The sequence below is a fragment of the Trichosurus vulpecula genome, chromosome 4 (genome assembly GCF_011100635.1).
Source record: "Trichosurus vulpecula isolate mTriVul1 chromosome 4, mTriVul1.pri, whole genome shotgun sequence".
NCBI lineage: Eukaryota > Metazoa > Chordata > Mammalia > Diprotodontia > Phalangeridae > Trichosurus > Trichosurus vulpecula.
The window spans coordinates 216,990,784-217,017,790 of record NC_050576.1 but is presented as its reverse complement, the minus strand read 5'-3'; the positions used below and the strand labels follow the sequence as shown (position 1 = coordinate 217,017,790).

Below are 27,007 nucleotides of genomic sequence, written 5' to 3'. Positions count from 1 at the left end.
CCCTGTCTCACCTCCCACAGAAGCTATTCCAAACCTCCTCTTGGACTTTGCCTCTTACTTTACTGAGAAAATTGAGGCCATTCGAGGTGAGCTCCTTCTTTTCCCCTTCTTCATTTCAAACCCCTCTGCCATCATCCCCTCTCTCTTCTCCTTTCTCCCAGTCTCTGACAAAGAGGTGGCCCTTCTCCTCGCTAAAACCAATCCCTCTACATGTGCACTAATCTCATCCCCTCCCATTTTCTCCAGGAGAAACCATCCCTCTGCACCAATTCCTTCCCTGCTGCCTTCAAACATTTCCAGCTCTACCCCCCCTCCTTGAAAAAACTTTCACTAGACTCCACCATCCCCTCAAGGTATCATCCTGTATCTCTCCTCCTTTTCTCAACCAAACTCTAAAAAAGCTTTTTATACTTGCTGCCTTGGTTTCCTCTCCTCTCATTTGCTCCTCAACCCTTTACAGTCTGGCATGTGATTTTATCACTCAACTGAAATTCATTTCTTCAAAGTTATCAACAGTTTCTGAACTTTCAAATGTGATGGTCTTTTCTCAATCCTAATCCCCCTATATCTAGCTGCTGCATTTGATATCACATCACCTTCTCCTACTGGATACTTCATCTTCTCTGGGTTTTTGTGACACTACTCTCCTTATTCTCCTCGTACCTATCTGACTGTTCCTTCTTGGTCTCCTTTGCTTGTTCACCATCCAGATTGTACCCTGCAACTGTGGATATCTTCCATGGTTATGTCCTAATTCCTCTTTCCACCTCCCTCTGCACTCTCTAATATGCATAAATATGTGTGTGTGTGTGTGTGTGCGTGTGTAAGTGTGTATAACATATTATACACACACTCACACATATATATTTCCAACCCCAGTCTCTCCTTTGTGCTTCAGTTCCATAATACCAATTAGCTATTGTCTATTTTAAACTGTAAAACTTGGCTGTTTATTATTCGTTCCCCCCCACCTCCACCTCCTACATCCATCCCTCTTACCTATTTCTGTCAAGACACCACCATCAATGTATCTCTCATCTGACTCCTCTACTCACAGCTACCACCTTAGTTCAGGCCTTTATTACCTTTCACCTAGATTTTCGTTCCAGTCTCCGATTGGTCTCCCTACCTCAAATCTCTCTCCACTGTAGTCTGTCCTACACACAGCTGCCAGAGTGATTTTCTTTAAGTGCATATCTGTCTATTTGACTCCCTCATTCAATCAATTCAAGTGGCTTCCTATTGCCTCTAGGATAAAATATAAACTCCTCTGTTTGGCTGTTAAAACCCTTAACAACCTGGCCCCAACATCTTTCTAGTTTCATTGTATTCTTCCTCTGTCATTCTGAGGTCCAGCCAACCTGACCTTCTCACTTATCTTCATAACCAATACTCCCTCTCCTGTTTCTCTACCTTCACACTGACTGTCCCATGTGCCTGGCATGCTCTCCTTCCCACAGTCTCTTGGAATCCCTCTTAGACTTTTAAGGTGCAGCTGAAGCAAGCACCATATTCTCCATGAAGGCTTTCTAGTATTTTTAACCCCTCTGTATATTTTGTATTTATTCATTTCATATTGACACTGCAAATATTTATATAGGTACTTGTTCTCTCTCCCATTAGAATGAAAGCTCCTTGTGAGTAGGAACACTTTTATTCTTTGTATTGTATCCTCAGCACCTAAAACAGTGCCTGGCACATAGTGCCACTTAATAAATATTGATTGATTACTTTCTTTATGGTTCACAAATCTTGCAACTCAGTGAAGTAGCATATGTATTATTACCTCCATTTCACAGATAAGAATAGTGATTGAAAGAAGGTAAGTGACTTGCCCAGGGTCAATAACCAATAAATATCTAAGCTAAGATTCATTCCAAGGTCTGCTGAGTCCACATCTGACACTTTTTTTCACTATGCCATGATGACACGATTTTTTTTTAATTAAGTGTAAAGTACTACATGGAGTTTGGCAAGAGACACAGCTGATCCAGACAAATTTAGAGAACATCAGTCATAATAATTAGTAGTAAACCAATAAGAAGATAACAGCTGGATGTTAAGTAGAAAAATACTTCAGGTGTATGTTTGGTATTTTCGTCAGCAATGATATTTGGAGTCTGACACTTATATTTATAGTGTATTATTTAAATAAATGGTAACAGTACTTGAGAAAATGAAGTTGATCCTCACCAAATACATAGAGAAGGAAGCTGTGCTGAAGGGAAAATAATTTTTTTCCTTTTCTTTTTTAATTATTATTTAATATTTTTAGTTTTCAACATTGATTTCCCCAAGATTTTGAGTTACAAATTTTCTCCCCATTGCTACCCTCCCCCCACCCCAAGATGGCATATATTCTGATTGCCCCTTTCCTCAGTCTGCCTTCTCTTCTGTCACCCCACTCCACTCCCCCATCCCCTTCTCCCTTAATTTCTTGTAGGACAAGATAGATTTCTATACCCCATTGCCTGTATATCTTATTTCCCAATTGCATGTAAAAACAACTTTTTTTTTGAGCATTTGTTTTTAGAACTTTGAGTTCCAAATTTTCTCCCTTCTCCCCTCCCCACCTACATTCCTTGAGAAGGTAAGCAATTCAACACAGGCCACATATGTATCATTATGCAAAACACTTCCATAATAGTCATGTTCTGAAAGACTATATTTCCCTCCATCCTATCCTGTCCCCCTTTATTCATTTTTCTCCCTTGACCCTGTCCCTTTTCAAAAGTGTTTGCTTTTGATTACCTCCTCCCCCAATCTTCCCTCCCTTCTATCATCCCCCTCCCTTATCCCCTTCCCCCCTACTTTCCTGTAGGGTAAGATACCCAATTGAGTGTATATGTTATTCCCTCCTTAAGTCAAAACCAGTGAGAGCAAGATTGACTCATTCCCTTTTACCTGCACCTTCTTCCCTTCCATTATAACTGCTTTTTCTTGCCACTTTTATGTGAGAATTTACTCCATTCTATCTCTCCCTTTCTCCTTCTCCTAATATATTCCTCTCTCACCCCTTAATTTATTTTATTTTTTAGATATCATCCCTTCATATTCAACTCACCCTGTGACCTCTGTCTATATATATCTGTCTATATGTGTGTGTGTGTGTGTGTGTATCCTCCAACTACCCTAAGTCCCTTATGTTTTCTCTTTCCTGTTTACCTTTTCATGCTTCTCTTGATTCTTCTATTTGAAAATCATATTTTCTATTCAGCTCTGGCCTTTTCATCAAGAATACTTCCTAACCTATGTTCCTATACTGGGGATCCCATGTCCCATTCACATCCTTGTCCCATGAAGCTGAGAGTCTTATATTGTGTACCATAAATAAAGTCACCATATTCAGTGCCAAAAAAAAAAAGAATACTTGAAAGTCCTCTATTTTATTGAAAATCCATGTTTAGTCCTGGAGTATTTATACTCAGTTTTGCTGGGTAGGTGATTCTTGGTTTTAATCCTAGCTCCTTTGACCTCCAGAATATCATATTCCAAGCCCTTCAATCCCTTAATAGAGAAGCTGCTAGATCTTGTGTTATCCTGATTGTATTTCCACAATACTCAAATTGTTTCTTTCTGGCTGCTTGCAATATTTTCCCCTGGGAACTCTGGAATTTGGCTACAATATTCCTAGTTTTCTTTCAGGGATCTTTTTCAAGAGGCAAGAGGTGGATTCTTTCTGTTTCTATTTTACCCTCAGGCTCTAGAATCTCAGGGCAGTTTTCCTTGATAATTTCTTGAAAGATGATGTCTAGGCTCTTTTTTTTTTTTGATCATGGCTTTCAGGTAGTCCAGTAATTTTTAAATTATCTCTCCTGGATCTATTCTCCAGGTCAGTGGTTTTTCCAATGAGATATTTCACATTGTCTTCCATTTTTTCATTCTTTTGGTTCTGTTTTATAGTTTCTTGATTTCTCATAAAGTCACTAGCTTCCACTTGCTCCATTTTTTTAAAAAGTAGTATTTTCTTCAGTGGTCTTTTGGACCTCCTTTTCCATTTGGCTAATTCTGCCTTTTAGGACATTCTTCTTCTCATTGGCTTTTTGGAGCTCTTTTGCCATTTGGGTTTGTCTATTTTTTTAAGGTTTTATTTTCTTGTGTATTTTGGGGGTCTCCTTTAGTAAGTCATTGACTTGTTTTTCATGATTTTCTTTCATCACTCTCATTCCTCTTCTCAATTTTTCTTCTACTTCTCTTACTTGCTTTTCCAAATCCTTTTTGAGCTTTTCCATGGCCTGAGGCCAATTGATATTTTTTCCTGGAGGCTTTTGATGTAGGATCTTTGATTTTATTGATTTCTTCTGGCTATATGTTTTGATCTTCTTTGTCACCAAAGAAAGATTGTATAGTCTGAGTCCTTTTATGCTGCTTGCTTATCTTCCTAGTCAATTACTTGACTTTTGAGCTTTTTGTCAGGGTATGCGTGCTTTCAGAGTGAAGAGTGCTTTGTCCCAAGTTTCAGGGGTTTTGCGCTGCTGTTTTCAGAGCTACTTCTACTCCACAGTCACCACAGGTTCTGCCACACCAGCGCTCCTCCTCTCCCAAGAACTGCCAACCAGGACTGTGACCCAGATCCAAGCAGGGCAATGCAAAATAACCCTTCCTCTGTGCCAGCAAAGCACTCCCTGCATTCACTCTGTGATCAGCCACTTGATTCTTCCCACTATGTGGGCAAGGGGCTCTGGAAGCAGCTGCTGCTGGAGCTTTGGAAGCAGTCACTGGAGCTTACTGCTGCTGCTGCCCACCACCCCCAGGGCTGGGGACAGACAGTGCACTTCTCTCACCCAGATCCAGCAGTTTTCCCAGTGACCTGCTCCATTGTCTTTGGCATTTGTGAGTTGAGAAGTCTGGTAATTGCCACAGCTCAGTGATTCAGGGCCCTGAGGCCTTCCCCGCCTGGTCTACTCCTGGCGTGGTCTGTCCAGGCATAGCCCATGTTGGGCTGTGCTCCACTCCCAGCATGGTGCGGTAGACCCTTCCTAGCAACCATCCAGGCTGTCTTGGGCTGGAGATTTGTTTCTCTCTGTTATTTCGTAGGTTCCGTAGCTCTAAAAATTTGTTTAGAGTCATTTTTTTACAGGTGTTTTGAGGGATTTGGGGGAGACCTTAAGCGAGTCCCTGTTTTCAAGCCGCCATCTTGGCTCCTCCCCTGAAGGGGGCATAATTTTAAAGGGATTCAGGGTTTTTTCAAGATATCTCTAAAAGGGAAAGATTTCAAAAGAATCAAAAAATTGCACATAAACAGTAATTTTGAAATGGAGACCAGGAATGCATAAGCAATTACTTATCCAGATAACATTTTCTTATCTTTATGACCATTTTCATAAAACATAAGATTCTACCATGTGGAAAAAGCTTTAGACTCAAACAAAATGTGGCCTTAAAATTCTGTGTATGTGTGTGTGTGTGTGTGTGTGTTTCTAACAAAAGTTTTCCAGACAAAAAAAATGTAATGGGCAATCCACCTATAACAATAAGTATGTTCAGTAATCTGTTTAACTACCATATTCTTCAGGGAACTCCAAGGTCTTGGAAGAAAAAATATTGTAAGTGACCCAGAATAAAATGGAAAGATTTAGTGTTTACGAAAATAGGGTACAGCCACAAAGATTGTTGGGAGATTAGGCGTAGAAGACATCCACAAGGGTTATGTGTGATCAGAAAGGGAAGTGGACCTGTCACATAGGAAGAAGGATGGATAACGATCTGAGCTCTTCATTGATACCCACAAGCTACTAAAACAACTTCATGATTCTTTTATTAAGGTAGGTAACCCAGGATAAAGTATACATAGAAAAGCAAAAACAAGAATTGAAAAGTAGGAAGAGTTATGGATAGGTTCTCTTCTGTTCAGGTTCAGAGAGCACCCAGTCCACCAAGATCTGGAATCTGAAAATATATACTGGGCAGCTCCTCCTTATCCATGCTTCTTTCTTGAAGTAGATATTTCACCAAAAGACTGATAAAATAAAAACAAGAATCGGGATAGGAACTGGAGCTGTGATTTAATTGGTGTAGGAAATTGTCAGATGAGGGAACTCCTTCTACCATGCAGGTTACTAGTTCTCTGAAATTTAAAGATTTAGAGAATTACCCAGAGCACTGAGAGGTAAGTGACTTGTGTGGGATCACACAGGCAGTATACATTGAAGGCATAAAACCTAGGTTTTAGTGGCTCTGGGATCTACTCTCTATCCACCATGCCAAATTGTCCATAAGTCAGAGGTGTCATACACCTCATGGAACCAGATTAAAATGTCATTGGGAAATATTTAACAAAATAAATACAATGAAACATAGATGATGTCAATATGTGATTTGCCAAGTCAATATATGCAGCCTGCAAGAATCTTTATGTATAGGTTAGGTGCCCTGTTTCTATTTGAAGTCGATTCTACTACTCTAAGTAAAAAGTAATAGATGTTAACTGAACTAGTAAAGAACTATTTGTCTGTTTAGATAACATATAGCAAAATTAATTCACTTTCTGAAAGAATAACAATGATCCAGAAAGGGTACTGCTATAAGGGAAGCCAGGAAAAAGCAAAAATCCATTCACCCAAGGCTGAAATCCTACTCCTTAGTGATGTTGGGAAGCCCTGAAGTAGAAAAGTGAGTTAAGAACCCAGTAACTCCTACTCATTTTTCTTGTTAGGACTTCTTTGCAGATATTGTGGGGGCTGATGAATCCACAGAGTAGAATGGAATGGCACATTCAGAGTGGGATCATCTCTTGAGTGTCTGAGAAGTTTGAGTAATGAGTCACTGTCTAAGGCAGTGGTTGTTGGAGCTTTTATATTCCTTAAATAATTGAAAGGTTGCTGAATTTTGGTGAAGTTTTCCGGTTCGACAACAAAGTATTCCTCCTCTGCCTTCAACCATTTTTCTGAAAGTGTGGGGAAGAACAGTCAAAAATTATTCCCAAATGAGCAATATGAAATGAAATGACAGTTTCTTAGTTTAAGTTTCTCCCCTTTATTTATCTGAAATATGATTCTTTTCAGACTTTGGAAGTTGGGGAGAGGGATGTGAGGTTGGTCGAGCAATTTGCCTACTTAAGAGAAAACAAACTGAAGAATTTGACTCAAAAGTACTTATACTGGATAGGTTTCACAGTGGAGATAATTCATTGAGGGGGGAGGGGGGAGTTTTTCAACATCCCAGTTTCCAGGCTTATGGCAAGGATTCAATTCTATACACAATTATTTAGTGTCTTTGTGTTTCTTACTGTGTTAGTGACCCAGGATACAAAGACAAAAATTAAAACAGTCTTTGCCTTCAAGGAGTTTACATTCTACAGAGGAGAAAACCTTTATTTATAATATTAAGAAATCTTATTTCATTTGTGACCTTAGCAACCTTCTTTTACTGCCCAAATGCCTTTTGTACCTCTCTGATATATTATTTTTCTATTGTAATATGGCCATATCCTGTGAGCCAGGGACATTGTCTCCCAGTAACTTTGTTTTCTCCCGAATTCTGACTAATTCAGTGCTCTGTACACAGCAAGCAGACTTAATAAATGTTTGTTAAACTGAGTCCTGGATGCTCTGATGCTATTTAAATGAACGATTATGTAATTAATTTGTCTTGCATTTTAAATCTGTGGACTGGTTGCCTTTCCAAAGTTCCTAACTATTAATTGACATTTATGAATGAAAAATTAAATTTTTTGGAAGTTGAGTTATGTATTCAGGAAGAAATAGAGATATGTAAGCAGTTGCCAATTCAAGGTCTCGTTAAATAGGTTTTGTTTTGTTTTAATCTGACATTGTCTGTTTCCTCTGCTGTGTCCCTTAAAACTAGGTCATCATTCTATGTGGGTGTCATAAGTTCTTTGAAATCTAACGACTTTGGGTGTCCAGAGTGGATCTGAGCTCCTCCCCTAAAACTGTGCTGGGTGCTTATTAAAAAAGAAAAATCTTTGCAAAATTTAGGTTTTTAAAAAAGGCAATCCACTTGCCAATAAACAGTCTTGTTTGCTTATCATTTCCCTACCATTAATAACCCTAAACCAGACTTCAGGTTTCCAAATCTGTATTAAGTCCTAAAACAAAGAAACCCTGCCCTCCTGGGTGCCAAGTCTTAAGCTGGCACAGATTTTTTTCCTGTGTTGGAATTTCAAGCCATACAAAAGCCCCAGAGGAAGGAAGCTTTACAGCATTGACTATTTTCCCATCATCCACAGGGTTTAGCATCAAAGTAAATTTGATGAAAATGTTTTGAGCCCATAAAATTGAGAAAATAAAAATAAAAATGAAAATGATTGACTTCTCTGGTTTCTCCAAATGCTAATGGCAACACAGTTGGATACAATTATAGAAAGCCTTGAATTCTTTAAGTAGAGCTTCATGGGTATGACTCATTAATGAAGCAACTTCCCAGGATGGCTCCATCAAGCTGCTCCCTCAGAAGGCCTGAGGCTTAATTACCCTTCCACTTACTTCCCTAGTTACATGTTTCACATATTCAGATCAGAACATTCAGAAGCAATTCTTGGTCTATACTATTTCAACCAGGGACAGATATTCAAAGTTACTGTTCCTATTGTACATAGATTTTAAAAAAATATTTCAGGCATTATAAGCATAAATGTGTGGTAAGTATTTTTGATGAAGGAATACAGAAAGAAAAAAAATTCTGTGACATGAGATAAATTATTTTAAGATGAACAAGTGTTTTCTCACATCACTAAGTCACGGAACTGAGACACGAGAGCTTGTTTTGCAGTTCAAGCTGAATTCTTTTTCTCTTCAAGAAAAAAATAGTAGAGAGCCCTTTATTCTAGTTGTTCCTCTCAGCCCAAATTCTCCAAGGATTTTATAAATTTCTTTATGGAGCTAAATGAATACAAACCAACTTTAATGACAGAGGTCTAGGTTGGGACATGGGTCCCATGCATTGAATTTCTGGCATAATTACAGTCCTAGGTACTTTTAAAATATATATCTTCTCTTTCTATTCGCATGTAATTATTTCCATTCCATAGTCAACAGAGCTATGTTTTCAGGTAGGAGCAAGAGGTAGAGTACTCATATGGCTTTGAACAAGAACAGAAGCAGATAATAGAGTCGAAGGCCAGCTCAGGTACCCAGCTTTACTCTTCAGAGCATACAGTCTGCTTTCTTCTTTTTGAAGAATACATGATGTACAGTATTGTAATGAGTCTACCACTACTCGAACCTCCTCAAAATGAGAACCACAATGTTCAAGAGGATTCGTCTGAAAGCTGAAGTGGTGTGAGAGCTCAGACGTGGTGGGGGGAGGGGGAAAGAAGAGAAAGGAAAGTTGAGAATTTGCTCCAGACAAACCACTCTCCTCAAAGGGAGTATAGCCCTTGGGAAAGTAACCTTAAATAAAAGTACTTCTACTTGTAGTGTGTTCCAGTGGATTGTGTGTGCATAAGCAGATCTTTGTCTTCAGACTTCACATGGCTTTCCTTTATTTTCTCATATACCTATCCCACATCCAGGTGTGTCCATAGTTCTTTTGTGGGCACCAGCATCCTTTTAGTTACCCAGTTTTTTAATCTCAAACATATTCTCAACTTTCCCTTTACCTTACTCCCCATATCCAATTATGTGCTAACTCTTATCGATTCTGCCTGCACAACATCCCCCAAGGCTAGCCCCTTAGGCTGTTGTGGTTTCTTGCCTCTATCATTATGATAGTCTCATAATTAGTGTGTATTCCAACCTCTGATTCACCCCCCATGCTGGTAGAGGGAGGGAAGGGGATGGACAGGGACATGTCATTCACACAAGTAATTAGAACATATGCTTGTATGTGATAGGGGCAAAGGAAAGTTTCAGACAAAGTAGTGTCACAGCATTTGAGGAGGAGCAGCTCACTATAGATTAGGAAGTTAGAGGCCTTCCCTCCACCCTTGTAATGTTGGCTTTGTTTCATTTTTAACCAGTTTGTAACTTTTTTTTTTTTCAATTCAACATATTTCTCAAATACGTAGTATGTACAAGGCACTGTGTTTAGTGTGGGGAATATCAAGTTGGGAAGAAAATAATCTCTTGAAGCTTGTACATGCACAGATAGTAAATGCAAAGTAGTTTGAGACAGGAAAGAACATTTACAACTGGGTATAAAGCCAAGTCCAGGAAACAGCTAGTAGCCCCATTTGGCTGGAACATAAAGAGTGTAATGAGGAGTATCATGAATTAAAGCTGGAAAAGGTGGGTAGGAGCCAGATGGTAGAGGGCTTTAAATGCCAGGGTAAGGTGTTTGAATGTATCCTAGAGGCAGTAGAGAGCCACTGAATTTTTTTGTGCAGAGCAGTTACATGTTCTAACCTTTTCCCTGGGAAGGTTATTTTCGAAGCTAGAAATCAGAGAAGAGAACAGTGGAAAAGGACAGAGGAAGTTCCCTAGGAGGCCATTGTAGTAGTTCAAACGAGAGGTGATGAAAAGTGTAAACTAAGGTAGTGCATAACTAGTTTTATAATAATTGCTGTAGTTAGGGCTTATTGGATCCCAGGTAAACAATTAGTAGACTGTAAGAGCAGCGACTGCTTTTCATTTTGTCTTTGCACCCCCAGCACTCAGTACAGAGTACATAGTACTTAGCCTTGCCCAGAATATGTACTTAATAAATACTTGTTAGATTGAATTGGTTTAGAATTTTTCAAGCAAGTAAATATCAAGAATTGCATTTTGTGAATAGCTCGTCTGCGTTTTTACAGGCAAAATTCTTTTTTTTTAAATGCTCATTAGTTTGTAGTTGTAGAGCCGTATAACCTTGTACTTTTATCTTGTAAACCTGAGAAGGGGTTATTACGCTTGACCAATGCACTCCCTCCTCACCTTTACCTCAGAGAATCCCTCTCTTCTTTCAAGCCATAGCTCACACACCACCTTCTATGTGAAGTCTTCCCTGATTCCCTAAACTGCTAGTGCCCTCCCCCTGAGACTACAGGGTGTTCAATGACTATGTAATAATTTGTATTTACCCTCGTTATATTTGTTCAGGATATATCTTTATATGTTGTGTGACCCTGGGCAATTCACTTACCCTCCCAGTTGCCCAGGCAACTGTGAAAGTCTGAAAGTTACCAAGAAGGTGCCAACCTACATTGGTAGGTGTAGGAAGTTTCCTCCACCAGTGGATTTACAGGTCCAGTCCCTATCTCAATCCTTCTGCTTACCTGTGTCCTTGTTATCTCCCCCATTCGAATGTAAGCTCCTTGGGAGGAAGGATTCATTATGTTTGTCCCTGGCATTTAGGAGACTTTTAATAAATGCTTGCAGATTGATTGATTAATCTTTCTTGCTGTTTGTCCCTTTTTTCTACAGGCCACTGTCAATGCCCGTCCTCAGCGCATCCTTGACACTTCTTCTCTTACTCAGTCTGCCCCAGCTAGCCCTACCAACAAGGGCATGCACATTCACCAAGTGGGGTAAGTTATCTTAACTGATTTAGAGTCCTTTACTCCCTTGGTTTATTTTTTTTTAGTACTTTCTCTTTTGGATGATATGCTCTTTTTCATACTTTGTCTATTTCTTCACCATCTCCTACTTCCATACCATTCCCCTGCCCCCACCCTCTTCCTCCCGCCAGGAGGAAAATATACTTTCCTCCATTCCCAGAGGTCTTCTCCAAGTTGAGGTCAGTCCATTGTTTGTATGTAGTATGACAATTAAAAGTCTCCTTGGTGTTCCTATAAAATTGTAAAAGTCAATAGCAGCACATCCCGATTAGAAAACTTACAGGAAGACTTTTCCCTATGACAGTTTTGTACCTCAGGGAGTAATTTAATTGCATGACAAATGCAGATAAAACATAGTAAATTATTCTGTATCCCTTACTGTTAAGAGTAGAAATGATACATTTTGCTGTTAATTCAGTTAATTCTTAGCCTACATATAATAATTTTCTGTGAAAAAGACTTAGTTGGGAAAGGAATTAAAGTGTCCCACTGCATAGTAATGTTCAGTAATTTAAGAGTATGTGCTTAGAGACAAGGTGCTAGTCCTGATGACCTCTTAGGATCTCTGTGAGATCTAGATGGGGGATAATGAAAGTTTTTATTTTTAAGTAAGAAGTTTTTTGTAAAACATGATATTCATCTCTTATACTTCTCCCTCTGGCAGAGGCTCCCCTCCAACATCCAGTACCAGCAGCTCCAGCCTGACCAATGATGTGACTAAGCAGCCAGGCAGCCGGGACATTCCATCGGGCAGACCAGCTAATGTGGGTACCATGGGTGTGCAGTATACACCTCACTCCCACCAGTTCCCCAGGACACGAAAGATGTTTGACAAGGGTCCAGATCAGGTAAACAACTACAGCCAACAACCACCTTTACTTTTTGACAGAGCCTTCCAGGGGCTCATTATTTTCCTGTAAGTCCTTTACAGCCATTCTGTTTAGTTCATAATCAAGGGCTGGTGTTCATATTTCTCAGGTGTTAGAAGACAGGTATCAGGATTTAAATAACTTCACGTCACTCAGTTTGTAACAAACAGAACTAAGATTATCTCCTACAACTCATCCAACTCTGTTCTCCTTTTTAGTCCCTTTAGTCAGATTACCCCTTCCTGTCTCTCTTTTGCATACACATCTGCCCTGTTGTTTGAGATACCATATCCTTTATGAATATTGCAATGTGCATTTATTTTTCTGCTGCCGCCACCTGTCTCATTTCTTCTATTCTTGGCAACTTCCATCAAATAAAACCAAAAAGTAAAATCGATTTTCCTTCCTCCTGGAGAAATATTATTTTGCAACACTTGGTGTGGCAATTTTAACCACAGCTATTGAATAGAATTGTTTAATCTGAGCAGGTTTTTTTTAAAAAAACATTCAAGTCTTCTACATATACTGATACTGTTTCCTCAACACATTTCAAAATATATTCTGAAGAGACAACTTCATGTTTTACTTTGCATGGTGAGGATGCTATTTGTCAAGATCGTGTCTACTAAATGATTCTTGACAAATATCTCTGGCCTTTTTCTGGCTTCTTGTGCCAAGGTCACAGGGACTAAAAAGAAATTTTGGGATATACCAAATGCATATGTATAAAGTGAGTGGGCCTGTGGTATGGTTGCATTTGTGTGGTGCATTCTAGGCCTCTGGACACTGGAGGGGTTAGCAGAGTCTACTGATGAAAGGGGAAGAAAGGGGAATAACTGAAGAGAATCATTGTGCCCAGTAGATTAAAAAGTAGCCGTCATACTGGCTAAGCACAATGCTGGCAGGTGGTGGGCAAAGTTTTACAAATGTCATTCAGCAACTGTACCTTGTTCCTAATGAAGAATACCACCTGCTCCTCCATGCCTCGGCTGCTCAGTAGTAGAGACTGCCAAGTGGTACCAAGTCTGAAGCTTAGCTCTCCTGTGGATGAAACCTGACATAATGGCAGCTGCTGCTTCATCTGCCAGTCTAATCAAGAAATCAAGCCAGATGTAAGCTTGTGTTTGTGTTTATTATTGGCTAACATTTCTGGACTCCAATTTTGGCATAGCTAACAAGAGACATTTTGTTTGATTGTCCCAACACAAACACATCACTAAGATTGCTGCCATAATTAGGTTTCAAATCCTACCTGAAGAAATTGTTCTTTTTTACTTTATGCCCTCTTCTGGATTTTCCCAGTCCAGTTGTTTATCATTAGGGAATCAACAAGTAAGTATTTATTGATCAATACTATGTGCCAGGCATTGTGTTAGGTACTGGGGATATACACATAATAAAGGAAACAATCTGTATCCTCAAGAATCTCACGTTCTAATGTGGGAAGCAACCAGCATGTATATGAGTATAAACACATTAAATATAAAGAATAAATAAAAGTTAGTTGAGTCAGTCAACAAGAATTTATTAAGCCTTTACTATATATGCCTGTTACTCTGCTAAGGTGCTGGGGATACAGCTACAAGCGAATCAAAGGTAGTCCCTGCCCTCAAGGACCCTACATTCTAATGGGAAGAGACAACACATAAAAGGATGCTGAAAAGTGGGGGTGGGGGTGAGAGAAGGCACCTAGCACAAGGGATCATGGATTCAGAAGTCCAGAGTGGGGCCCAGCAAGAATGGAGTCTGGAGGAAGCTTCTGGTCGGATTGAGGGGCTGCAGTACCAGAGGTGCTTGTAAGGTGTGAGGCCCAGGGCTAGTTACATACATGTTACTTAGAGAAGGGTTTTACTAGTAGTTGAGGGCATCAGGAAAGGCTTCATGTACAAGGTGGTGCTTGAGCTAAATATTGAAAGAAAAGAGCAAATTTGTGAAGTGAAGGTGAAAAAGGACAGCGTCCCAGACCCTAGGGACAGCTGGCACAAGGGCAGGGAGACAGAGTGTCATGGAGAATGAACAGAGAGGAAAATAATTTGGCAGCATCACATAGTGTGAGAGGGAGAACAACATTCAGTGATATCAGAAAGATTGGATAAGAAGCAATAGGAAGCCCCTGGAGTTGATTGAGTAGAGGAATCACATGGGCAGCATCTCATACCTAAGGAAAATCGCTTGACAGCAATATGGAAGATGGCCTGATATGCACAGAGATTTGAAGCCATTCCAGTCATCTAGGTGTGAACAGAGCCTGTCTTAATGCCATAATTGTGTGAATAGAGAAAGGGCCAGAGGGGGTAAATGGTGTGCAGGTATAGAGACAAAGCAGGATTTGGCAACTGAAGATGAGATAGGTGAAGGGGGTGAAAAAGAAGGTGAGGAAAGAGTAGTTGAGAATAAAGCCCAGGTTGTAAACCTGGGAGACTGGAAGGAATAGGAAAGTTTGGGAAGACCAGTAACGAGTTCAGTTTGGGGCTTGTGGTGCTTGAGATGTCTCTCCAACACATAGTATGAAATGTACAATCGGCAATTGTTGATATGGAATTGAAGCTCATAGAAGAGACTGGGGCTGGGTAGAGAGACCTTTGAGTCATCTGCTGAGCTGCTAATTAAACCTGTGAAAATCAATGCATTCAGCAAAAGAGAGTCTAGAAAGAGAAGAGTAAGGGGCCTAGGACAGATCCTTGGAAAAAACCCCCAGTTAGGCTAGTGATATGGATGATGAGCTAGCAAACGAGACAGAAAGAGCAGTCATGCAGGTGTAATGAGAACCAAGAGAGAGAGTAGAATCATGAGAACTGAGAAAAGAGAAAGTGTCCGGGAGGAGAGGGAAGTCGACAGGGTCAGATGCCCTAGGTGGGTCAAGAACAATAAAGACTGAGAAAAGGCTTGATCTGATAGTATAGAAAGCCTCGAGGAAATCAGCTTTAGGTGAGTGATGAGTTCAAATGCCAAATTACAAAGAGTGGAGGAATGAGAAAAGGGAAAGTAAAAGCAGAGTATGCAAAATACTTTTTTAGGAACTTGGCTGAGAGAGAGGAGACACCTTGAGAAGGTAGGGTCTAATGAAAGTTTTTTTTTTTTTTAAGAATAGGAAGAGGGGAGAGAATTGAGTATGAGTGAAGGCAGTAGAGAAGGAGCCAGTAGGTAGGGAGATACTGAAGATTGGTGGTTGGAGCAATAATTAAAATTTCAGTTTGCTGGAGAAAGGAAAGTGTATATTCGAGAGTACATGGAAAGGGTGGCCTAAACAAGGAGAGAGAACACTACTTTATCAGAGCCTGAAGGTAAGACAAGAGAATTGAGGATGATGTCAAAGTCTTTTGAGATGAAGAGAGTAGAAGAAGAAGAAGCTTATCTCGGATCGCCTAAGTTTTCTTGGCAAAGTAGAAGGTCCTCAGCTAGAGGGTGGGTGGAGGTTAGAGGTGTAGGAGTTTTGAGGAGAGAACAGAAGGTTTGAAAAAGCCTTTGTGGGAAATCAAATTTGGAAGCTATTAGGGAAAAATCAAAGGATTTCCTTACTGCAGTGAAGGCCCAGATGAAGTTGAACAACGTAAATTTATAATATATCCTGTCAGGAGAAGTGTAACTTCCTCCAGCTCTATTCAGCAGCATGTGAATAGGAGTTTAGGAGTTAGATGGTGAGAATAATTCCTGGCTGAGGTTTGACAAGGGATGTGTGGTAATCAGACAAAGGGGTAGGGAACCAAGAGTGAGGAAAACAAAGTGAGAGGAGGGGTAATGGCCTTTGAACCTACCGAGGGGTGAATGGATTGGAGGCATTAATAAGGGCAAAGAAGGGGTTTAGGGGAGTTGAGGCATAGGGAAAGGTAGAATAAGAGGAAGTTAGAGTCAGTTACAGAAATATATCAGAATAATATCAGAATTTTTAATTGAGGAAATGAAACACAAAATAGGAGCAGACAGAAATGGTTTTCTTAGATGCCAGGTTGCTAATTATTTCTTTTTGCTCTCTTTTCTCTTTCCTCTTGGAAGACCACTGATGATGCTGATGACACCGTTGGACACAAAAGTTTCATCTCAGCCACAATGCAGACGGGATTCTGTGACTGGAGTGCCAAGTATTTTGCCCAGCCAGTAATGAAGGTAACTGATCTTGTTCTTGATTTGCATTAAACTTCTGGTCCTGTTCTGTTCCTCTCCAGATTCCCATGTCAGCAGATACCTGCTGCCACTCGACGTAAAGAAATATACTTAATACTCATGATGCTCCTTTCCTGTTTTTCTCTGTATATCCCAAACCCCAGAATACTTTCTCATACCTCTTTTAAATGTGGATCTCTTAACTATATTTTAAAATTTGTTAAAGTCATATTTAAAACTCAATCATACCTATGAACCAATATTATTCAGTCATTGGCTCTTTTTCATTCTTAATAGAATAATTATGTAGATGAAATTATTCCATGCTCAAAATACTTAGATCAGCTTCCCACTTCCATCTTAGTGTGGCTGCTCTATCTGTTTGTTGTGGCAGTGGGGGAGGGGCGGCATGCTCAATTCCTGGGAGTCAGAGATGGGGGAGGCAATGGGAGTCATTGTGTTACGTTACTGAATGGGAGGGTGGGGGTGGTCTTCAAGTAAAACAGAAGAATTATTTATAACACTTCACACTGATACTGTTGTGTTCAGCATGGTTTACCAGTTATATCTTAATCATGCAAGACATATGTGAAGCTGAAGAGGTTGTGGCAGCCCAGCTAAGTGCCCTGGGAATTGAGCATCATTATTTTTAAATGAAGCCAGATTCAATCACCTTCTGACCTTATCTAAACACATAGTCCTGTCATTCCTGTTCTTGCTAGTGTCAAATGCTTTGTCTTCATCATTCCTGAAAGTGGCACTGTAGGTTTTCTGGCTTTATGAACAATTGGTACAGCCTTAGGCCAGTTCACAGGCCATACTTACACCCTATCACAGCCATTAAACTTTGCCATTCTTTTAAAAGAACATCTTTTTAGGGCTAATTTCTCAAACATTTGAGTTATCCTTCCAGATTATCTTTCATACTGCTCAAATTCTGCAGCAGAATCATAATGGGAGATTCTGCTGCCATAATCATTCCTTCAGAAACAGGTTAATGCAACAGACCCAGACTGCTGACATCCCTGCAAGACAAAGGAGGTGGCTGGGCTTTGCTAAGAGAAGAGATCTCAGTACAATGCCCTTGGAGTGGAAACCCAGGAAAAACAGAAATGTCTGTGCCATGAGGCCTTTCGTATCATACTATTTTTGCTTTTTCCCCTAATTTGAAATTCCTTCCTAATATTAGTAGAAGAAAAAACTTGCATTTTCCCCAACAGTGTCCACTACTGCAGTCTGAAAATAAATTTATATACTTGTGTTCACACAATCAGGTAACTTTTCTCGGAATTTGAAAACTGAATTTCCTTTTAGTTTTCCCTTTGTCAGTTTAAAAGTTACATTGTGTATACTTGAATCTGTATGTCCAGATTTAAAATTCAATAGTTCAAAATTTATTTGGATCATTGCTTTGCTTTCCTAAGCTTTCCTTATCTTGGCTGTCAGTAAATGATATTTTGTTGAGAAAAAGCCCAAACAGAATCATAATCAGTACTTTAAGAAAGTTTTTAAAGTCTCTTTTTTCAAATCCCTTTTGCTCAGTAGGAGGAGCAGAAGTGTCTTTTCAGTGATGTTTTTTATTTTCTTAATGAGTAGATCTTAAAACAAGCCCAAGGAAATCTTTGAGGCAACCAGACCAGATAATGGTTATTGAATTCCGAGGTCAATAGAGCATCTCATCCACCCCACATTACACCTGAACCTGTTTATATTTGGGTAGCTTTAGAGCCGGCCACCAAAAAGAGAACTTTTCTTCAATTACAAGGACCTTAATTCCTCTGACAATCTGAACTTGTACCTAATGAGAGCCAGTGCTGCCTAAATTATAACAGAAAAGACATTGAGGACTCCTAAAATATCTTAGGTATTTTGGATGGGGAGATAACATTTAGAACTATGATGGTTTGGGTTTAAAAGCTAAATGTGATTTAATTTAACTATTTGATGTAACTAAGGTTTAGTCTCACCTTTTCCTTAAGCGCTTGCAACTAATGAGTAAATATGGAGAGGGATAAAAAAATGTTGCTAATCTCATCAAAATTATAGCCCCAAAATGTCCACATCTTTTTCTAGTAACAGTCATTGATGGATTTGCTTAAAGTCCTATAGAAGAGTCTATTCCACTGGCACTGATAATCCAAAAATTAAGAATGAGTCAAATATTTTGTTTGTTTTTAGCAACAGCAGATTTGCCTTCCTAAAATATGTTCGACTCGGGCTGAAATTTGATGCATTTCTTAAGCACACATTAACTGACAGCTAGAGAAATCCATATCTATCTAAGACTTAAAGTTTATCATAGATAATAAAGAATTCTCTAAGTAGACCTCTGTATGCAACCTTATGTATTATTTCTGGTAATCAAAACCCTGTGCAAAACAAAGACAGGTGCCTTCCATCATACACATGCTAAATGGTCCAACTTATTGGACCTTATTAGACTCTTGGTTGAGAGGTAAACACTTTTCTTTGTATCAGTTATTGTTGCTAAAATTTCTCTTTTTGAGGGGCTGCATAATCCAGAGTGAGAAATGTGGTACCTGTCCCTGGTACTTACCTGCCAGTCCCTGCTTTATTAGAGAACAAGCTCTAGACTTGTTCTGAAATATTTCACATGTGATGAGCCTGGATGAGCTTTCCAACTATATCTTACAAGATAGCTGTAGCTTGGTGAGGTAACCACAAGTACATGTTCACAAGCTGAAAATAAACAATTTACCTAGGACAGGGGTTCACAAGTTTTTTAGACCCCAGACCTCTTGGCTTTCAGGAAACTTTTTCATAATCCTTAATAAATATGAAAAGAAATATTGAGTTTACCATGCACATAAGAAATAAAATAAAGGGATTGATTTTTCATGAAGAAAATTATTCTGTCCATAACATTTTTAGCATCATAAATTTCTTCAATGTTTATCAGAACACAGTCCAATAATAGGAGACCATTAATTCTGATTCTTGTAACCTAGCAGTTTTATTCTAAGTATAGTTTTTGAGAGAGATTCCTGTATATTATGTTCATCCTTCATTTGTTGCTTTGGATTTGAGAAGAGGACCACAGAGATAGTTGTCATAAACAGAATCAGAACCTCTGAGCACATAAGAAATAATGAGAAATAATTAGAAATAATTTCTCCACAGGTACATTAGAAGTATTGTAATTTCATCAATTCAGAATTTCTGGTTATTGTGGAGATCAGTTAATTAATCTTTTGCTGGGGTTTTTTCCTAGCTCAGTGTCAGGGTTTCATTTTCAAACTCCACATTCATCTGGTTTTGGTCAGAAAGATTTATTCTTTCAACTGTCTCTTTCCAATTTTTTAGCTGCAATTTAACTCTTCCTCCTTTTTCCACTCTGCCTCTACCTTCTACAGAATGTTTCACTAACTCTACCACTTTGGGAATATTGCTCTTGAATAATACAGTCATTTATCAAATATTCCCTGTACCATACTCCAGTGACAAACTTTTTGTGTTCCCAGATATGTGCCCCTCAGGTTGGGAATCCTTGATCTGATAGTGTAGAATCTATCCTAGGGAGATAAATCCATGCCAACAACACTCAAAAGAGACAGATTTATTCACTAGAATGTCAGTTTATTAACTCATATTTAGAAACACAAGTGTCAACTAGATCCAAATACAGGCTGTCTGACCTTACCACCTGGATTGCATTCCCTAGGGCAGAACTAGGAATAGTGAGTAAGAAGTTGCAGAGCCAGATTTATACTGAATGTAAGGAAAAACTCCCCAAGAATCAGAAATATCCCCAAATGGAATAGATAGACTCTAGGGCTGGTGGGTTCTTTAGTGAAGAACTGTTACCAGTGATAGAGGGGGTTTGGATTAGATGGCACAATTCTGTGATTCTGGGTGATTAAAGAAAAAAGATACAAGTGCCTTTTTCTACTGGCAAAAGACAGGTAATCTTTTTTTCTTTTTTCATCCAGTTATGAAGCACATTTATAGTCCAGTACATCCCTGTCCCAGCAATAATTTTTGAGAACAACTCATTGTTGCTATTGTAAAAAGCCATCTCTCTTTTAAAAAAAAAAAAAAGAGGGCACCAAAATGTTAATTTAACTTAAATGTGCTAAGTGCTGTCAACTCAAAATGATACGTATCCAAGACTCTTAAGCATTTCGTAAAAATCTCTCGGTCCCTTTTCCTAAAAAAAAAGGTCAGAGCTGGAACATAGTTGTTGAGTCATACCCGACTCTTCATGACCCTGTAGACCATATTCTCCATAGAGTTTTCTTGGAAAAGCTACTGGAATGGTTTGCCCTTTCCTTCTCCAGTGGATTTAGCAATCAGAGGTTAAGTGACTCACCCAGAGTCACAAGGTAGTAATTGTCTGAGGCCGCATTTGAACTTGGGTCTTTCTGACTCCAGGCGCAGTATTCTCTCCACTGAGCCATCTAGCAAAGAAGTCACAGATTAGCTAGTTCAGTCATTTCACCAGTTACTCTGTGAGATCTAGAAAGGTAAAGCGGCTTCCTTCAGGGCTCCGCTCTGCTCCTGCATCCCTCATTAAGCCTTACCTCATCTTCCCATCATTGCTTACTTCCTGCTCAAATTATCATGTAAGCCTGTGTGTTTACATGTGGTTTCTCACAACAAAACATAAAACGTAAAGACAAAAGCTATTTTTTCATTTTTCTTTCTGTGCTTCCATTGCCCAGCACAGGATCTCATACACCTGGCATACAGTAGTAGCTCCTTAATAAATGTGTGTTGGTCTCCCCAAATATTAAGTACCCTCACTCCTCCATTTTCCTTGTAGTGCTCCTTGCCACCCCCCACTACCCAAAATTTATTTCCCATTTATTTTGTATATAGTTTACATATATGTATGGTGCCCATATTGTCTCCCCTGGTACAAGGTGAGCTGCTCAAGGGAGAGACTATTTCATTTTTTTTCTGTGTAGTTAGAGCTTCACAGTGCCTGTCATACAGTAAGTGCTTACTAAACATTTGTTGGCGAATTAAAGTGACCTGCCCAATACAGCTAAATGACTAAATTGTAATGTGGTCAACCAGGTGTACTTCAATACAGTCTGGTGATGCATGTTCAAGACTGGAACATAATGAGACACTTAGTACTGTCTCCTGTTAATAAAAGGTGATTTATTTTATCATAGCATGAAAAGGACATTCAGCCAGGACAGAGCATTGATACCATTGAGCATAGCTTGGCAGGGGCCCATGTGTTGGCCACCTTGGTGTTCCTATCAAATCTGACAATGCCGTTCCTAACTTCTCATGGGATAGGCCTTAGACCCCTGGACCAATTAAGTGTCAAGGACAATTTCAGTACCTTTTAAGGAAAATTAGCCTTGCCTGTGGGGGATGGAACCTTAGAAAAAGTTATTCCAGCCAAAGTGGCAATTCTTTAGGAAAAACTAGCCAAGTCTATGTAACAAGACCCTAGTAAATATTTCTCCTACCGTATGTGAATAGAACCTACCACTCCTTACACTTAGGACAGCACTGTATCCCTCTACCGGGGATCCTAATTCTGTCATTGAATCAAGTATCTACAGATAGAAGGGAGGACATGATGAAAAAATCTCCAGATGTTTTGTCAGCTATACAACTAGAAGGATATTACTTTTTTTTCTTTTAAATTCAGTTAGGTACATTTTAGAAAATAATCTGGTCCTGACCTTCAGTTTGCAGTTTACCAGCCCTAAATTTTATGGCTGTAATTAAAAATGTGCTTGTGTCTGTCCCCAAGTATTAATGATAACTAGACTTTTGGGTTACCTTGAGGTTTTTCTATTTTTTTCTTTTAAGAAACAGAAGCATGGAATATGCAAGACTCTTTCATTGAAAATATTTTTGTACTTTCTGGAATTGACTGTTCATCAAGATGCTTATTAATCTAATTTTTTTTAATTTTTTCATGAGAAAGTTGACCAAAACATATTTTTTAATTGCTGTGTATTTTATTACATGGAAATGTCATAAACTTGTTTTGATCAGCCTTCTTTACAAATAAAATAAAAGTATAGGGGCAGAGCCAAGATGGCAGAATAAAAGCAAGGACTTGATTGACCTCTCCCCAAACCCCTCTAAATACCTGTAAAACATGACTCTAAACAAATTCTAGAGCTACAGAACACACAAAATTACAGAGTGAAACAAATTTTCAGCCCAAGACAACCTGGAAGGTCAACAGGAAAGGTCTGTTGCATGAGGCCGGGAGAGGAGCACAGCGCAGCCAGGGCTGGAGCAGGCCTCAGGGGACTGACTCACTGGCAGCTGTGGCAGTTTCCAGACTTCTCAACCCACTAACACCAGAGACAATGTAGAAGGTCAGTGGGAAAGGTCTGGCAGACCCGGGTGAGAGAGGAGCACGGTCCAGCCCCAGGGCGGCAGAGGTGGCTGTCGAGGCTGCTTTCAGAGTTCCCAGCCCATAGGCAATGGGGGGATTGCAGGGATGTCTTTGCTGGTGCTGAGGCAGGGTTCTCTTGCTGTGCCCTGCTTGGATCGGGATGGCGCTCCTCGGGTGAGCAGGAGCACTGGGATGGCCGAGCTTGTGGCTGTGGTGGAGAGGGAGTCCTCACAGTAGTAAACTTTAGTAGCTGTGTGATCCTAGGAGTGTCGTTTAACCTGAGTCTCAGTTTATCGCTCTGTAAAATGGAGATACAGGTACTTACTCTGTCTGCCTCATAAGGGAAGGAGAGAAGAAGAGGAATAGTGTTGAACACCCAGTGTGTGCCAGATGCTTTGTGAAGCACTTTCTAAATATGATCTTATTTGATCTTCCCAGCAGTTCTGTGAGGTAGGTACTATTATCATCCCCATTTTACAGATGAGGAAACTCAGGCTGACGTATAAAATGACTTGTCAAAGGTCACATAGCTCGTAGGTGTCTGAGGCAGGATTTGAACTCAGGTCTTCCTGGATCCTGGCTCACCATTCTATTCAATTACTACTCCACCTATCTACTCCACTTAGCTGATCTCCTATGGTCATTGCAAGGAATAGGACTTTCTAAACTTTAAAGTGCTATAGAAATCGGAGCTGCTCTTATCATACTTCGCGGCCCTTTCCCTCACGGAAAGAACTTCAGTCTAGTAGGAGAGAGGACAAATAATTATGATTAAAAAACAGAGCCTGATCCATCAGACCACTCTGCAAGGATCGCAAAAGACTATTTTCTAATGTGGAGGGGAGTCAGGGAAGGCTTCACAGAGGCGGTGACATTTTTCTGAGTCTTCTAAAACACAAAGGGATTCAAAAGATGGTTCTGAGCAGAAGATACTCCAGGAGCAAAGGCCTGAAGAAGGAAAATTAGATCATTCAGGGGACAGTGAATAAGCAAGTATGACCAGGGCAGATTATGTGGTTGGATTCAGTGTGAATTAAAGCTGTTAAAGCCAGTTAAAAAAAATAAATTTATACTTGAATTTTGAGCATAGAAATGACAAGATCAAATAATAAAGATTCTCTTGGCAGAGAGAGAAAGGCGGAAGTGGAATGGAATAAACCTGGAGGACAAGAGTACCCAGAATGCAGTAATCATCCAAAGTAGAGATTCTGAAAGAATGGAAGGACCATTGATTGGAAAGAGGAGTTGATTGAATGAGAATAGTCAAAGATGACTCAGGTTTAAAGATTAAGTGAATCACCATTCAGTGTATCAGTGACACAGACTGAGGGAAGTAAGGACTGTTTCACAGCAGTGCAATTAGCAACATGTTAATTAGCCCAACTAATGTCACTCTATTTTTAGATTCCAAAAGGACAGGGTTTCATTCTTCTTTGAACAGTCCAAAAAGAAAGCAAACCCAATTGCCTTGTTGCCTGGTGGTGTTGGAGGGAGGTTAACAGAAAAAAATATATAATTATTTTCTAATGAAAACTAATTTAGTGTAGATGCAATTAGATGAGGGCATGAGAGAGGCTGTTAGAATATCGTTTTCATGCTGTCCAAGGAGGCGAGAGGAAAAGGATGCCCATTTGCTCTGTTACCCCATGATTTAGCATTGAACAGTGCCACTGGATCACTAATGGCTGACTTATCATCTTCTCAGAGCACAATCTTGCTCAAGTTCGTGAGGCAAATTGGATATCCCATCACACACACACACACTCCCGGACTGCCACTCTTTCGTCTGGCATCAGGTTCTTGCCATCGCCTGCGAAGTATCTGGTAACATGTGCTCTGGAATTATGTCGATATTAATTTCTCTTATAAATTACTAGCTTTGTTTCAGACAGTCAGGGTTCTCTTGATTTATTGGTGATTAAATCAAATACATTTAGGGGGAGCAGGTTCCATTGTGATTGCTCAGTGGTCTATTAATGAATCATTGCACAACAACAATACTTTATGTTCCAGAAGAGTTTTGCCCTCCTTTTGTTTGTGCTGTATGATAAAGGTCCTGATGGGTAAGTCACTTCTGGCCTAATGTACAAGTTGCAAATAATGGCTACAGAGTCTGCCAGATGTTTGCCTTAGTCTGTCAGGAAATTACTTTATCTACAACGGCCTTCCTTCCCCTCCACTTTCCCTGCAGATTCTATAAGATACTTGAGAAACAGAAGGAAAAAAATAGAAGCAACCACAGTATTGGATACAAAAATGTGCACAATATTGTATATCAATATAGTATTAGTAGGACAAGCACTGACCTGGGAGTCAAAAGAATTGATTTCAAATTCCAGCCTGTAACCTGGCATGTACAAATGTTTTGAGGGACCCAATTCCCCTTCTCTGTAAAATAGTGAAGTTCTGGTATTGTAATCCTGTTACTGCAGTTGGCGACTTGTGAAGCATTGTTTTTGTTTCTGTTACATTAAGTCACCATTCTCACTTAATGTTAAATGAAAATGATGAGTATGTAGGTTACTGCCCTCATCACGTACTTCTAGCTGACTACTTCTGTTGTGTGACATAGAGTCAGCTATAGCATGGATATACAAAAACACAGAATCATAATCCTCAAAAAAATTTACATTCAGCAGAGACATGATGAGCAAATGGGCAAAATGTTTTTTATTTAAAATCCCAGGAATAAATAGCTTAATGCTTGTATTTAGAAGTGTAGAGCAGTCATTTTCCATTTAATACAAACAGGATACACTAGGAGGATGATGAGCAGCAACCATCTTGAGAAGCTCCGTAGATCATGAAGCTTAACTATCTTGGCATTGGTATATTTCAGGAGCTGTGCCTTTTTCATTCCTAATATCTATGTACCTTAGTCATATCTCTTACTTCCATAACCCTTGAACTTCTTTGATATTAGAATGGTGGAACCAAATGGGAATTAGTTTCTCTGACTCACAAATCCATCTTGTGAGCATATTTTCCTCAGAAAGGACATAGGGAACTGATGTTCCCCCACAAATCCTCTAGGGAGACTCCAGCTTTCCTCTTTTCCCTGAACCCCAAACTGTTCTTTGAGCTAGGCAAGAGAGTTGAAGGATATGAATTTCATTGGCTTTCGACTGATGTGTCTCAGTGGGAGACTTCAGAATAGTAATTGGTTTCTGTCTGAGTAGAAGCCAAGAGGTGTTAGAAATCTGTGGAGTGTCATGATCCTAATCGTGTAACACTATTACAGACACCCACATGCCTCTGGGAGCTCTGGTTAGAGGATAGCAAAGCAAAAGCTGAAACTAGATTTTTGTTTACTAGAAAGCTCAAAGAAAAGTAGGGAAGAGAGGAGGAGGAAAAAGAATGCCTGATTAAAAGATTTCTGTTGAATAGAAATATTTGCTTGCATAATGTCATTGAGTCTTTTCATTTTGTTCAGTAATCATCATATCCCTAATGATTCTGTCTGCTGTCTTCTTTTGTTTCTCTCATGTTCTCTCTCTCTCTCTCTCTCTCTCCCCCCACCCCCATGTTTCCTTCCTTCTTTCTCTTCCTTCCTTCCTTCGTTCCTTTCTTTCTTTCTTCCTTCCTTTTTTTTCTTTGTCCTTACTCCCTCCCCTTTGGTTCTCCTTGTTCCATCTGATTCAAACCAGACCTTGACCAGTAGTAGTCATATACTGGAATCTCAGAACAGCTTTATAATCCCCATTGAAAAAGTACATTTTATCAGCTTAGCAAGGTCAGAAAAGGAGAGGTTGTCCAAATCTCACCCTGCAGTTCTCCAGAGTAGTAAGGAAAAGCATGCTCCATAGGCAATCTTGCTCTGTCAACATGCTCAGTCCCACAGTATCAGATACACAAGACAAATTAGAATTTTATTACATTCATCTTCCCCCAGCAGTTCTCCCCATCCCTTTTGGTTACACAGAATTATAACTCTGGGAGACGAAAACCCTCTCCACACACCCCCACCCCCATGCCGGTCAGTGACAAGAGCAAGCTAGCAGTTTATCTCTGGCCACAGACTTTTGTCATGGTCTGGTGCTTCCCATCTAGAATATATCTTCCAAACTGTGTTATATCCCTCATCCCTCAGAAAAAATGTTGACGCCATTTTCTTCAGAGCTGAAAAAAGTCTCTCAGTCTTCTGTACCATCTGTGATTCTGTGCCCTCTTACCAGGGAGAGACATGCTCTGCATAATCCAGTTTTGGGACCATAGGGGAATGCTGTTCCAAGAACTTAGAATTCTTATCATGTCCCTCTCCCT

The 27,007-nt window shown here is 39.7% G+C and overlaps 1 protein-coding gene across 2 annotated transcripts in view; it reads left to right on the top strand.

Moving 5' to 3' along the window:
- Positions 1 to 27,007, top strand: part of RPTOR (regulatory associated protein of MTOR complex 1) — a 547,756-nt gene that overhangs the window by 440,030 nt on the left and 80,719 nt on the right. For both annotated transcript variants that reach the window (XM_036753902.1, XM_036753901.1), the window contains exons 22-24: positions 11,304 to 11,407; positions 12,102 to 12,285; positions 16,300 to 16,410. In XM_036753902.1, coding sequence (XP_036609797.1) covers positions 11,304 to 11,407; positions 12,102 to 12,285; positions 16,300 to 16,410 — 399 coding nt within the window. The remainder of the gene's footprint in view (positions 1 to 11,303; positions 11,408 to 12,101; positions 12,286 to 16,299; positions 16,411 to 27,007) is intronic.